The sequence below is a fragment of the Trichechus manatus genome, unplaced genomic scaffold (genome assembly GCF_000243295.1).
Source record: "Trichechus manatus latirostris isolate Lorelei unplaced genomic scaffold, TriManLat1.0 scaffold00062, whole genome shotgun sequence".
NCBI lineage: Eukaryota > Metazoa > Chordata > Mammalia > Sirenia > Trichechidae > Trichechus > Trichechus manatus.
The window spans coordinates 7,511,517-7,526,936 of NW_004443998.1; the positions used below are offsets into that span (position 1 = coordinate 7,511,517).

A 15,420-nucleotide genomic window follows, 5' to 3' on the forward strand; every position below is an offset into this window, starting at 1 on the left:
ATAAAATTTCTTTGATAGAGGGAATGATCTAGAATTGATAAGAAAAGCTCTTTTTCTTCTACAGAGTTTTCTCTCTTCCACTTAACATTGTATCAGTCAGCCCTTACAGTGTCAGAGGAGGGGAAGATTTTCCCAAAAACACTGGCCTTAAACCCAAAAAACCAAACCCATTGCGTCAAGTCAATTCTGACTCATAGCGACCCCCATAGGACAGAGTAGAACTGCCGCCTAGGGTTTCCAAGGAGCGGCTGGAGGATTCAAACAGCAGACCTTTTTGGTTAGCAGCCTGAGCCCTTAACCACTGCGCCACTAAGCGACAAAGTAAATACCTACCTTGCATTCACAGTTAAAACAGGATAATGGATTTTCATATCAATACGTTCACAAAGACGCGCATGAATACATGAAACGCACAAAGTAAGTTACTCTTCAATCTCAGATACACGAATATAATTAAGAAAGAGAAGTTTTATTAGGGCAATTTCACTTTATTTTTCCATACAGCAAAGTCAACTACTGCAGTAATAATAAAATAAGCATAAAACAAATTGCAGCCCAAGACAAAATACATAATTTGAAGCAACTACAAGCAGAAAGTAAGTTGTGATTACATAATAGTAAAACCAAGCATAGCTGTCCTTTCAGCAGACGAAAGTGGTAAGGTTGCTGATTAAGTGCAGCAGCATGACCCAGCTGGAGCGAAGGCTGGATACGCTAATTCATTAAACAAGTGCCCATTATCACATTTTGCTTTTTTGAGTGCTTCTGAGTTGAAAATTAAAACCGTGAAATTTAAACTGTTTTATTTTTTTTCACCTGCTGAAAGAACAGGATCCTATAGCAATTAAAAAAAAAAAAAAAAAAGAAAATCACATAACAACCATAGCTACGGTGTACCATTTGGTTTGCCTGTTTACGGTTTAAATTTTGTGACAGTCAATACTTTTTTTGAAGATTTTGTTTTGTGACTAAGAAACCACGGAAATTGTGAGAAACGGATCTGAATAATAGATGTCCTTAGTATAGTTCTTTCTCTCTCTTTTTTCTTTTTTGAAGTTTTAAACATGCAGTAGTTTTGAAACATGTAAGGAATATTTGATCCATGATTTCACCTTAATGGTTGAAGTACCTGCTATTTTTGGTAATGATCTTCAGGCAGATTTGGCCCAATGGAGTTTTTGTCAGTCATGAGATCTTGGGAGGATGGCATATCTTTCCAGCTGAAAAAATCCTGGCAAACTACAAGCTGTCCACAAAAAGCAAAGCAACATGTTTGAAGGGGTATGGAGTGCTAACTCTGTGCCATTTTTGCAAGCAATTTTGCTCAGTCTGTCATTTTATTAGCCTTAACAAAACTCCTTGTAATTATAGACTTTTTATTCAAAATAAGATCTTACTATTATACAGGTTTCTCTCTTTGACTATATACAGAAGTGCAAAAAGTCAACTTTCTCTCCAGACGCTCCAACATGCTAAATTGCAGCATAATCAACCCTCAAGAGTTTGCACACACGCTATAATTCTCGTTACGTAAACTTTGAGTATTTGGATTATCAACAAAAAGTCCCTTGTTCTATGTATTGATTATGCAGCTTATTTATAACAAGGCCTGATATTCAGGGATTTCAAAAATATTAAACAATACTTTAACATTTGAAATGGATACAGTAGAAAATAAATTTTATTCTAATATCTAGGATCTAGATCCTCTTATAATAACTAATTACAAACAAAATAAATCATCAAAATATTACTCAATTGTCTGCCAGGATTGTTGCGATAGCAACAACTTAACTTCTTACTTAGCAATGATTATATATTTATAAGATATCCATATAAAAGATCTTTGTTCTTTTAATGAAAACTAGACAAGAACTAACAATGACTGACATTCTTACACTATAATATTAAATCAGTAAAATAGAAATCATTTAGTTAACAATAATACGAATATCCATATGACACTACATGTAATTCAAAACTGAGTTATGTTATGAAGGAAAAACTACTTTAATTTTTTTTTGTCTTTTGAAAAATTCATCAGTAAAATCTAATAAAACAATAGTCTATAAACTGAAATGGTATTCAATTGTTAATAGAAAATGAAAATCTAATAAATGTAGGAAATGAAAAACTACATTTTAACAAGAAAAATAAGTAATATTCTATAATGTAACTAACTACGATAACATGTGAAGTCACCATTACTTTCTTAACACGATTGAAATTACATTGGTATGGGTTCCAACCCGTAATGTAATAATCTAAGGCTTTAATAGATGTACAGTACAATCAGTAAAATCAACACATCAGTCTTATATTAAAAAGCATCTCTCTCAAGCATAAAAACTTGCAGTAAACTTGGAAGTACGGAAAGTTCAATAACTGAACCTTCACCTCTCCCATTCCACACTATGACTACCAGTGATCTGGCCCCTACTTCAGCAATTTTTACAACTGCTGAACAGAGCAAAAATACCCTTTACTAGCTGCAACATCCAAACCACAAAAAAAGGAATTCCTTTGGATGAATCCATTCTTAAAAACTGAGTGCACATCTATTTGTTTTTAATTTTTAAAAGGCTTTCTAAGGCTATAAGCAGTTTATCTGAACAAAACAAAAACAAAACAAAAAAAATCACATATAAAATTCACCCATGTACTTAACTCACCCAATTACTAGGTTAATTAAACGTTTCCCATTTTCATATTTTGGTTTATCATGCATCCGATGACGGTGCTGCTTTCTTCTTTGTTTAGAGTCACTATTTTGAATGTGACTGTGATGAAACATTTAAGCAAACGTGAAACCATTTCTGCAAAGCATTTATAGTCTTGTGACTTTTGACAGAGGCTATAAATAGAAGCAAAATAATTTCCTCATTTTTTTTTGTTATCGTGTCTCAGAAATGGCATATCCCTTTTGAATTACATGTTATACAGTATAGTATGCATAAATATTACACTACAATGCATTAAAATAGTTTTATATATATATCTATTATATATATCTCCAGTACGTGAGTTTATCTGTATTGAGAGTTTGTGCTGTCTATTGTTACTGTAAAGTTAAATTGGCCATTTCTGAGACAGCTTTGGTTTCCAAAAAAATTAAAAAAAAAAAAAAAAAATGGTGCCCTTTGACTGATTAGTACTAGCAAATAAGCAACGAAATGTGGCTCTGAAAACAGTTAACACTGAAGAAATAATACTCTGATTTGATGTACAGTCTATGGCACTTCATGAGAATCCTTAACAACGTCGTACTTAAAAGCCATGATGTGCTTTAAAAGAGACACAGTTGTGGTTTTGCTTGGCACATTCATCTCTGTCAGATCCCTCCCTCACCACGTCTTACAATCTATTACATTAAAAATATTACTCTTAAACAAAAATGACTGCATGCACACTCTCATCTATAATGGCAATTTTAAATACAAGGTGCACCTTTGTTATTTGTAAACCTTGAAAGAAATAAACTTATTTTTAAAAAATTATATCTTGGTCTACAGACGTACCAATACATAATAGAATCATGGTTACACCATAGTCTGTCTTTTCAAGATGGCATGACTATATAGGAAATTAATTAGGTATGCATATTTTAATGCATAACTCTGTGCTAGAAAAAGAAAGACGGTGTTGTTCTTTTAGACAGGAATATCACCTCAGCACAAATATCAATTAAATGTACAAAGTGTACAGGCAACAGTGTGCGGTGGATTTCCATGTTGTCATTTCTTCTGGTTAACATGCAATATGTGGATGTGAGTCTTGTGGCTGAGGGATTTTTGTGTGTGTTGCGTGACGGTATATACAATATGGCTAATGACCTTGTCCTTCACTCTAACCAAGCACACCGTCCTTTCCTCTTTAGAATGATCTGCAAGGGAAACAAGAAACAATCTTCGTTAAAACAAAAAATATCTAAAGGCATTTTCCAATATACATTTGCTATGAACACCTTCTTTTTCTTGGTTTAAACAGTGTGCTCACATGTCCATCTATCTTCATGGGAAAACAAATCAAAGCACACGACATGGGCAAATGGATCTAAATGCATTTATCATCTGTGTGAATGAAATGTCACACACCGTTGCATGAAATCATAGACTTTGCTCTAAAATTGCCCAGTGCAAAGTTAAAAAAGTAAAATAATACATTTGCAGAACCAAACGGCATGATACAGTAGAGTCCTTTTTTAACACCATGATTGGAGAAGAATTTAAACATGCTTCTTCTCTAAAGTTCAGTAAATTTCAAGAGTAATGATTTGGCCTACAATATTAAAATCCATATAACAATAAGTTCTATTAAACAGGATTCACTATATTTGGGCACTCGATTAGCACAGTATTCAAAAAAAAAAAAAAAAGGCATAGTACTTTAAGTGACTGTTTTGCATAATTTAAAGTGTACAGATTTTTTTCTTTTTAAAGCTGAAAAAAATGAAAAGCATTCCTTATGCTCTTCGTTAATTAAGGTTCATTAGGCTTTACAATGTAATTGTGATTTAATAAGTTCCAGTCTCAACACGAAATTTGTTCTCATCAGGGAATCTTTACATATTTAAATGTATGCTTTCGAATACAACCTTGAGAAGGACGGAAGTCACCGTCTTGCTGAACTCAAAAACCAGCTTAAATATTCCAACTCCTCATGAAAAGGAGCAATCATTTTTTAAATGGACAGAACATCAAGAACCTACGCTTTAATATAGACAAATGCACTGGTTTACTAATTAACACTTTTCCCATCTGGATGATTGCTAATAAATAGAACACAGCTGCATATACAGATAGACTAAATATACCCAATATACTATAAAAGCTTAAAACACAGTTTTTTAACATGTCAAAAGAAGAACTCCAAAAGTACTCACTACAAAGTAATGTGCTTAAACTAAATACATGGCCATTGATCAGAAAAATGACCATTTTGATCGGAACTGCACTGAGAAAGCCTAAGAAGTGGACAAAAATCAGCTTCAATAATATAATCAACGTTCGCAGCAGGTTTTTGATAGAGCATCACTTCTTTTTTAAAGGGCTCTCAGATTCTGCATCTATCCTGTTGTCCTGCACAGCCTCCATCTTTGTCAGGCCCTTGCTGTGGATTTTAGTCACGGGGCCTCTGATCTGGCTCTTTGACATCATTGTCTCCTGACCTGACACGCCATCCCTTCGTCTACAAGGCCCTTACTTCCCTAGATAACACCGCCTTCTCCACTGTCCAAATTCACTCCTTTGCTGACCCTCTTGGGAACAGTTACTTTTTCATCTTTGTTCCAAAAGAAATGCTTAACCCTCTCTTATTTTAATATATTACCTTGAAATTATTCACACACCTGTCTATTCATCTTTATCTCACCGACATGGTGACTAACACAGACGAGCACCAAAAAAAAATCTTTGGTAAAAATGTTAATGAACAAATGAATGAATGAGAGGAAACAATAAAGAATGGTCACAACTCTTATTTATGAGATTTAGTTTAAATATCTTGGTTCTTTTAAGTATCTAACATACTTCTGAGCACATAGTATAAATTGAATGCGTGCATACTGAAGAAAACATATCCTTTAAGGAAGAAAAATAGCCACCTCTGCAAGTATCTAAGAAAACGTTTCTAAAGGCAAAACACAAAAAGGCTTTTAAACCATTTTGAGCAATGGCAACATTTGCAGAATTATGTAATTTTCTAAGTGACCGTCTAAAGTATCTAATGTTCATTTGGATGTGTATGTATGTGTATATATATATGTGAGTGTGTGTACAGAGTTAGACTCTTCACATTCCAATGACTCTGTGTGGGGTGACGTGTGTACATATCCTCATCTAGCAAAAATAAATAAATAAAGATACATAAAATGCATGATGATCTACACCATGGGTCAGCAAACTACTTCCCATGGGCCAAATTTGACCCACTGCCTGTTTCTGTAAATAAAGTTTTATTGGAACCATAAGCCCACTGACACACATATTGTTTCAGCCTGCTTTTATGCTACAATGCCAGAGCTGAGGAGTTGGAATAACAACAATTATAACAGAAACCGTACGGCCCACATAGCCAAAAATATTTACTATCTGGCCCTTTCACAAAAAGTTTGCCAACCTCTAATCTTTTACTTAGTTTTAAGTCATATTTTTTCTTCATGCTTGTGTTTATTTCCAATATGAAATAAAAACAACATTTATTTTCTCTCAGCTTGTTTTGCATTTATGTGATGCTAACATATTTGTGATAAATTCATGTGATAAAACTCCTCATCGTCCATCTAAGGTAAAAGTGTGAGCTGTATATAAATATTTTATCTAAAATTTGGGACATTTTTCTTAAGTGCATCACACAACTGTTATCTTTAAAAAAACACCACCATGAATATACAACTATATATCACATAATGAACTTACTGTTTAGTGATGGAAATTCTACATCTGGGTAACATACTTGTGGCTAGTCAGATGTTCGGCAGATATTATGGGTATCTAACAAATAAAAAATTATTTAATGAATGATCCATGCAAGCAAGCCAACAACTAAGAGATGAAAACATTGGAACATTACTTTTTTTTTTTTTTTTATTAAGGAAAGTAAAACTCAGCTGTGAGGTGACAGTCTTTATCTGGTCAACATAACAGTAAGTTAATGTAAAACTTAAATGCCAAATAGCAACTATTTTTCTTTTTCTTTTTTAATTTTCGTGTTAAGTACTATTCTATCAAGGTTACTGGTTTTTAGGAAGTCAGAGAAGTTAAACTACCAACAATTCATGCACAGCAGTAATTGGAAGAAGCCCTTTTTGTTGGCCTACACACACACACACCTGTGGTTTCAGTTATTTAGGAATTCAAAAGTTAAAAGCGGGGCACATCTTGCCTATTTTTGTGCAACCAATTTCTAACGTTTTTGATTCAACGTATTATGTCTAACGTTTATCCCAATTTAAAAAAAAAAAAAAGTAAGAATTAAAAAGGAGTCATTCGAAAGAACCCCTGAAGAGCATAAGCTACTTTCCAAAACTATTTCTGAATCCTGATTGCACATTTTATTGTATTTTAAAGGGGCAAGAGGATTAGAGAACTTGAGAGAAACTGCAATAACAAACCGAAATAGAGGTGACGTATCTCAAAAGCTCCAGAAGCCAAGAATTTCAAATTTGTAGCCTGCTTCTCCCCAAACCCCAAATTTTGGCTGTTCACACATGGGAGAAGCAGCAGATAGATGAAGGCTACTGGAGGACTGAAAACACGGGGTTCTGACACTTGTGACCCACTTCCTGGCTGTGTGGCCTTAAGCAGAGCATTTAATTACTCTATGTTTAAGTATCTTCAGCTACAAAATGGCGCTACTCTTTCAGCCACGTCGATGGGAGAATAATGAAATCACGTACATGAAAGCATTTTTTGTTGGTCTGCTTCAATTTATAAGTCCTAGACTAATTCAACATATTCCAGCACACACACTGGAATGTAAATTAATACGTCCCTGTTTTATTCACATTTCTCAGCTGACATCTTTACACAATTTTATAGCATTGGCAAATGGCAGGAAAATGTGCTCCAAGCATAATGAAGCTTCTCATACCATTTTTCCTGCTGCTGCAGGGCAGGATGTTGCACCCAACAGTGTAGAAGCATCAAGGATGGGGCTGTCGAAACATACCAAGGACCTTCAACACCAATCAATGCAGATGAAGGGCCAGCTATAAACTTCTGCATGCATGCAGGCTGCATTTGGTGGCATCAGCTATTTCCAGCATTGCTAATGTACTGTCGGCATATACATATGAATGTATATGTAGATATAATATATGTGTGTATATATATATCCATTCTCTTTTTCTTCTTTTGGTTATAAAACAGTATGAAGACCCAAGATTATGCATGAAATGGTCACAGCACAATGCAAGAAGTAAAGTGTCCCCTACAACCCAGATGGCCAAAGGCATGTTGAAATTTGCTTTGCTTTAGTTCTGCTTACACCAGCAATTCTGTAGTTATACATGGTACACGCAAGAGAGTTCAGCATCATTGATCGGGACCATAAATGGATGGCGTTGGATCCATTAAGAAATTTCTGCCATAGATTACTTACTAACATGCCACATATGCACAGTCTAGCATTCTTGTAAATGAGTCTGATGTTCTAGCGTAAATCCAGGGCTATTTTGACAAGCTTCTGAAAAACTAATGATTTTCTGCCAAGGAATGTTTAAAGCGTGTCTGAAACTGTAAAATAAATGCATTTTGCATACTGCTTTTGAAAGTTTCTAATGGCTATGCTGAGAGCTTAAAATGCTTCATTAACAGTACATGGTGTTTGTAGAAACAAGGGTAGCCTACTCCATCCATATCAATAACTACAAACTCAGATAGCTTTTAACTGGTCTTCTCTTCCCAAGGGGCAAAATGTTGATTCCCTTCTGATACTGGCTTTTTGGAGATGCATTTGGATATATTTAACCTTAACCTGTGTGTTATCTGAAATGAAAGTTGACTCCAAATTTTGTCATACTTTATTAACTCTATGGAACTTTACTTTCCTAATAAGCATATCTATATATTCAAGCCAACACCTGCTTGCACATAGATTTGACTCTGATTCACCCAGTATTTTCTTTTATTTTAAATAAAACACTAGTTGAATCAAGGTCAGTCCTTAAATTTTAAATATTTTAAATAGTCCCTTAAATTTTTTAAGCAGTCACTCTTGTTCATCATGAAATTTGCATTTCTGACCCAGATTCCTTTAAATTAAAAGTGTTTTGTATAATCGGTATCCTATAAACTTTTATGGAATACAGAGCAACTATCAATTTACCATACTTGATCTCTTTTCTTTTTTTCTTCATAAATGTGCAACATTATGAAGGGTAATTATAGAAATAAGAGCACTTAGGATTTTTTTTTTCCCACTTAAAGCATCAAGATCCAAAACTTTGAGATACTGTACAAAAACTTAATTTATTCTGAATATGCAATACGCTAATCTAACAAGCCAAATTATTATGATACTGGACAAGGAACTCTATTTACAAGAGCTGTCATTTGTGGCATATGTCATAAATTTAAACATTTTGCTTCTTACTGAGACTTTAGGTGAGAACTGAGAAATTTTTATACCAAATTGTTTATTTATAATACAAACCTTAACACTGCCTACATTTTTGATCGGTCAAAAGACCTGCGTGACTGGTTGAGACAAAATAAGAATTGCTTGTGTAAATATCATTTTAGTAGCTTCAGAAATGGAGCTGCGACAACTTTGGAGCACTTATAAATGGCATAAAAGCATTCTGCTGCTCATCATAGAAAGAATGTGTAGGCCAACAAGAGGTATCTTTGAAACCCCATGCTTATTAAAGCACCCTCCACAGTCCTCACGTACACACGGTTCCCACTGACCTCAATGGGCAATCCACGTGCGTAAGGGCTGTTGGATTGAGCCCTTTGAGAGTTGGTTTTTAAGAAACAAAGCTGTAAATTAGCAAACCTGGTTGGCTGTGGCTGTTGCAGCGAAGGGTACACTTGTGGCAGATGTTGTTGCTGCGGACACAGTGGCTGGCGTAGCACCGTGCACCATGGGAACTTTCGGAGGGAAAATCATATAAGCAAACATACAGAAGAGTGTAGCAATATGGAAACCATGGCAACATGGAGGAGATAATTGGGCATGGTATTTATCACAGCAATAAGCCATGTGACGGGACATCATCACCAGCGAGTGACATGCAATCACAGCGCAAAGCAGGACAACATTCCAAGGAGAGAAGGGGAAAGGGGACGAAAGAGAAAAAAAAAGGGGGGGGGGGGGAGAAAGCTTGTTACCATCAAATCAAGAAAATCAACACAAACAGGCTTAATTTGCTAAGTCACAAACAAGAATTGTATATAGTGTTCATAGTCAGACATTAAAAAATCTAAGTCAAAATACAGGTAGTAACTTCATATATATACAGTTATCTGTTTGAAAGCATATTTTCTTAGTTACTATTATAAAATATACAGTTTATTACTTTATTAGATTTTTTTTTTTTTTTTTTTTTTACACACCAGAACTCATAGTCCGATCAAAATCCACCAAAGGTGACAAAAGGAAAACTCTTGTGTGTAAAGAAAACATTTATGTGAGTCCATGTCAATTAAATAGAAAATGGCATTTAATTGACAGGTGTTAGTAAAAGGGAAATGGACTTGCCCAATAGATATAAGTTAAACTTAGCAGTGGATTTTGAGGGGCTGTGAGGTGCATCATAGGTTTTAGACAATCAAGAAACAAAGCTGGCACCTACCAACACTTGTAGCGGGTGTCATGCACAATATTGAGCCTGCCCATCATGCATTGCAACAGGAAGGTGGATTTGAAAAGGGAAAAGAAGTAAAACATCCCATCACACGTGTAATTAGGAAATTCATTTGAACAAAGAAGAAAAATTGTTATTATGGGAACAGTGGCATGTAACTGTCAGCAGAATCAAATCATACAATAGCACAGTGATCAATTAGAACCAGTCTCAAGTGAAGAATAAAAGCCAGCTGAACTGTGTGCTGGTACACTTTGTTCTCTTAATTGCTGCCTCTAAATGAAAGCATTTTGGAATAAAAACTTAAACCCTCTTAATGCATTTTAAAACAATACTGTAGGTTGTTTTGTTTTTCATCTGGTTATGAATCATCTGGCTGCTTTGTTCTTTTTGACTTTAACATGTGAATATGTTAACTTTTTCTTTAGATTAAGTCCATGTTAAATAATTAGAGATATTATTTATTATTAAAATGCTAAATAACTCAATGCACAAAACTGACTTAACAATATGATAAAATCCAAACACTCACTTTCATTCCTTTGGTTTTATTTCCCTGTTCACTGTAATTGTTAACTGTATCGATATGGAGGTGGTACTGATCACCCATATAGGAACTTTTGGGAGGAGGGACACTAAACAATAACTTATATATTATGCATAAAAAGAAAGCAACAACTCTGCAATCTCCTTACTTAGAAATTTAAATGTAGGAAAAAAATTTAGAGGAGATGTAATTTCGTACAAGGCTCAAACTGATTTACTTTGTAGGTATCTGGGAAAGCAAGACCAGTTTTCATTGCTGGTTAGACCCTTAGGACTTCTTGGAGTGGGAAATGTTTTACAAAAGATTGCAAAAAATTTGCTAATTAGAATTTAATAAAAACCCTGAGTGGGAGATAACCAAGTCACACAGGTCATGTACGAGGTGTTAGCAATGACATCCACAATTTTTCAACCATGATTGTTGCTGCTGTTCCTAGGTGCTGTCGAGTTGCTTCCGACTCCTAGCGACTCTACAGGACAGAGCAGAACTGCCCCACAGGGTTTCCAAGGAGGGGCTGGTGGATTTGAACTGCCGACCTTTTTGGTTAGCAGCCAAAGGCTGCCGTAGTTCTTAACCACTGCACCACCAGGGCTTCTCCATGATACGTAAAAATAAATATTACATATATAATAGTCACTGTTTCCTTTGGCACATAAACATTGGAAAACCTAATTTTTTTTTACCAAGTACAGAGCATTTTTCTCATATGCAGAACTATTGTTCTTTCTGAGAGATTATTTTAGACTTTCAACTTTTAAAACAGCCGATGATTCTTTTTTTTTAAATTTCTATCTCAGTCTGGGCACAGCCAATTTAACCACTAGCAGCGATGAACATTTGTTAGAAAAGTATCCGCCAACTGAGTCTTGTCAGAGGCGGCCCTACGAAACGAAGCTGCCGTTGAGAAACACGGATTACCTAACTGGTGTCCCCGTAACAGCCACAATTAGTCTGTTATCACAGCCGGGCCGTGAGCGCAATGCTCAGTGAGGCAACCCGGTGCCGGAGCTAGGGAAGGATCCTTTCAGGTGGGGGAATGAGACTGACAGGCAGTGTTTAGGACACTTGAAGATCTATGTTAGTCGCTGCTACTACTCCTGAGTCAAAGACCTTGAGAAGACAATGACAGAAACAGACCAGCAACAACAAAGGAGTTAATTTGAGACGGCAGAGTAAGCAAACTGTAACAGTGGGTGTGATCATGTGACATCATGAGCCTTCAGATGATAGGGTGGGAGGTGGGGCAGAGAGGAGGAAGAGATGAATGCAAAGAATGACGTGGTATGCACGGGACAGTAAAATCAGCTGAACTACTGTACGGGTTGTATGTTTTTAATCTCTTACTCATTGCTGTGCTATAATTTGCCTACTGTATTTCATCTCACGCATCAAGCCAGCACATGCTGAAAATGAATTAAGCTTATACTAGCTGTCTCAAACCCTATAGCTTTTACGATTTGAATTTTAGTTTGACTTCTCTTTCTTATTAACACCATAACCAATGCACACAGTTTTGAGAGGGATTTACAGCAAATAAACATAAAGCAGCAATGAAAATACTAGCCAGGGTGCAGTAACTCACAAATATAAAGACAGAGTGCTGTAGGACCCACTTACCAGCAACAAAAGTCACTTTTGAAATGACCATAATATACACCTTTACTTCAAATGGGTTGATTTATTAATAACCACGCACACAATAGCCAATATAATTTCTTCCTCAATTTGCAGCACAAGGCAAAATTTAAGTGAATGTGTTTGTCAATTTCAAATTTCTCCTACAAGGACATGTGCATAACAGGAGAGTGTGTTTCTGAGGAAGGTGTGACTTTCACTAGATGACTTTTTACATGAAATTTTATCATCGATCTTTTGTATGAAGATACAGGAAAAATAATCAGGATGGTGATTTACAAATGAGATGTGTGCATTACTTCAAGGAGAAGGAAGAGGAGAGAAAATGATGATGGAGATTGAGCGGGAGATTGGAATTTAGATATAATTCAGGCTTTTTAGGTTTTTACAGGGTCGCTATGAGTTGGAAACAACTCGATGCCAACAGGTTTGGTTTCCTGGTTTTTGTATGGTAAAAAGTATAAAGCTAATTTAAGGTCTTTAAAAAATGTAATTTAAATCATTTTAGGACTAACAGTTCACAATCAACTGAATTTCTCCCCAAACTGATTTCAAAAAAAGCAGCCACTTCGTATCATGGATTCCTGGTTCTAGTCAATCTCTTGCATTCTATTCCATTGCACTGCTGAATTTAAAAAATAAAAATAAATAAAACTTGCTGAGTGTTTACTATGTTCCAGGTATTATTTTTAAACTCTTAGACCTGTAAAAGTGCTTTAAGAGAATGTGCTATCAATGTTCTATTTAAAACTCATTTAAACATAAAACTCTGTGAAACCATTATTACCTTCATTTTTACAGACAAACAAACAACAAAGGTTAGGGGGATATTGACAGAGCTGGATTTGAAACTCAACTCTTGGAACTTTCGAGAGTCACACTGTTGTCATTGACTGTCATTGTGTTGTCCCCTGACCCCACACACAATGGGATTAAATTGTTGTGGTCCATAGGGTTCTCATTGGCTGATTTTTCAAAAGTAAATTGCCAGACCTTTCTTTTTAGCCTGCCTTAGTCTGGAAGCTCTGCTGAAACCTGTTCAGTATCATAGCAACACACAAGCTTCCACTCAGATGGGTGTGGCTGTCCTAGAGGAGCACTGGTTGGGACTCGAACCTGGGCCTCCTCCATGGAAAGTGAGAATTCTGCCACTGAACCATTCCTGCCCCCGCTCCCCCCAGTCACTATGCTAGGTCTCAAGGAAACCTTCTCCATTAATTTCACTAATTGAAAAAAAAAAGTGACAAGGTAATTGCTTGAAATCTTATTTGGTTTTGTTCTTTCTGTAAAAACAACCCCCGCCCCCCTGCCACCACCTAAGAAAATGTCTTGGTGTTTTGTCCCATATTTCTAACAGAGTTGTGATGCAAGCCGAAGTACAAATAGTTTGAAGTAAACTTACTCTTAGATCTTTTTAAATCATAAGCCTACACTGACTAATGTGCTAGGCAGAAGAGAGGCATGCTTCTGAGGAGGACAAGCAGGCAAAAATGGGATGATTCCCCCCGACTTGCAGGTGGTTGGCAGTCTGCAGATTCCATGAGTAGATGGGTTACGGGAGCTCAGGGGTGCTCAGCCTTAGGCAAGGATGCTGCTACTCAAACAAGCCCTAGGGTACCTGCCTTCAATAGATCCTACAGGCATGGTGAGGATGGGGTCCCTGTACTGGGCAATCCCAGTAATGTCTGATATTTCTACCCAACCCAGCAAGAGTAGGGTTTAGAGTTGGACTTAACCTGAATTCAAGAAAATGAATTGATGTAAATAAATGTGGTATTTCCTACATACCACAATTTCAGGGGTGAAATCAATACTGACAACGTAAGGAGGCCTTAGACTATGCATAACCTGTACGAATAAGTGATTTAGTTTTGAAAGGTGGAGGTAACAAAAAAAGTAGTATATACCTATCTAAAATTAAAAAAAAAAAAAAAATGTGAATTTACCCTAATACGTGGATTTATCTTTCTATGAGACAGAAGGCATGAACATCACACGTGCTGTTAGGTAATCAGGAAGTGTTAGCAAGACTCTCCAGACCCTTTCTTAGGTAAAGAGCTATGAGGGATGGCGAGACTGATCTGAGTTCAAGATCTAGCTGAACCATAGTAGTCATGTAAACTGGGGCAAATCACCAGACCTCCCTCGGCCCCAAATTACTCACTGGTCAAATAGGAATATTCATGCAATCTTTTGGGGTTGTCGTGCGAAAAAAATGACAAAATGTATACAAAGGCCCCAGTGCAGCATGGTACACAACAAAGACGAGGTGGCTCTTTTGAACAAAATGTGTGAAACAGCTTGGCCTAAGGCGACAGGGAGTTGAGGGGCTTGGAACTAGGAAAGACACACACTGTTCAATAGATTTACATTTAGTTTTTATTTAAACACTCTTAAAAAACACAAAATATCTCTGGAAATCAAATTTAGCCCTTGGTCTATGAGTTTGCAAACTCTAGTGTAAATACCGTACACTATGTGACATACAATGAATGTTTGTTGATTGAATGAAGGAAAAGAAAAATGGATAGATATATAGATGCTCCCTAAGTCCAATTCTATTCTTAAAAGTTATGGAATATCATAATTTTTCTTAGCTGGCTAGCTCACCACTGAACGCTGATCTTCTGTCAACAACCTAGTCTGTCTACGCAGTCACCTGCTCTAAGGATCTGACCAATCATGCTCTACTGTAAAGGTCCCCAGCATGAATGAATAGGCCTATCTATCCATCCCTGAAATTCGGGGTCCCTGGGTAGTACAGACGGTTAACGACTTGGCTGCTAACCAAAAGGCTGACGGTTTGAGTCCACCCAGGGTGCCTCGGAAGAACTTCTGGTGATCTACTTCCAAAAAGTCAGCCACTGAAAACCCTACGGAGCACAGTTCTACTCTGACACACATGGGGTCACCATGAGTTAGAATCAAC

At 36.3% G+C, this 15,420-nt stretch overlaps 1 protein-coding gene across 24 annotated transcripts in view; it reads right to left on the minus strand.

Moving 5' to 3' along the window:
- Positions 1-467: 467 nt before the first annotated feature.
- Positions 468-15,420, minus strand: part of MBNL1 (muscleblind like splicing regulator 1) — a 219,907-nt gene continuing 204,954 nt past the window's right edge. For 19 of the 24 annotated variants that reach the window (XM_023733887.1, XM_023733894.1, XM_023733883.1 and 16 more), the window contains 4 exons: positions 10,298-10,333; positions 9,499-9,593; positions 6,417-6,491; positions 468-3,883 (listed from right to left, as the gene is read on the minus strand). In XM_023733887.1, coding sequence (XP_023589655.1) covers positions 6,435-6,491; positions 9,499-9,593; positions 10,298-10,333 — 188 coding nt within the window. In that variant the 3' untranslated portion in view covers positions 468-3,883; positions 6,417-6,434. The remainder of the gene's footprint in view (positions 3,884-6,416; positions 6,492-9,498; positions 9,594-10,297; positions 10,334-15,420) is intronic. The other 5 variants (XM_023733891.1, XM_023733878.1, XM_023733880.1 and 2 more) reach the window with 3 other exon arrangements.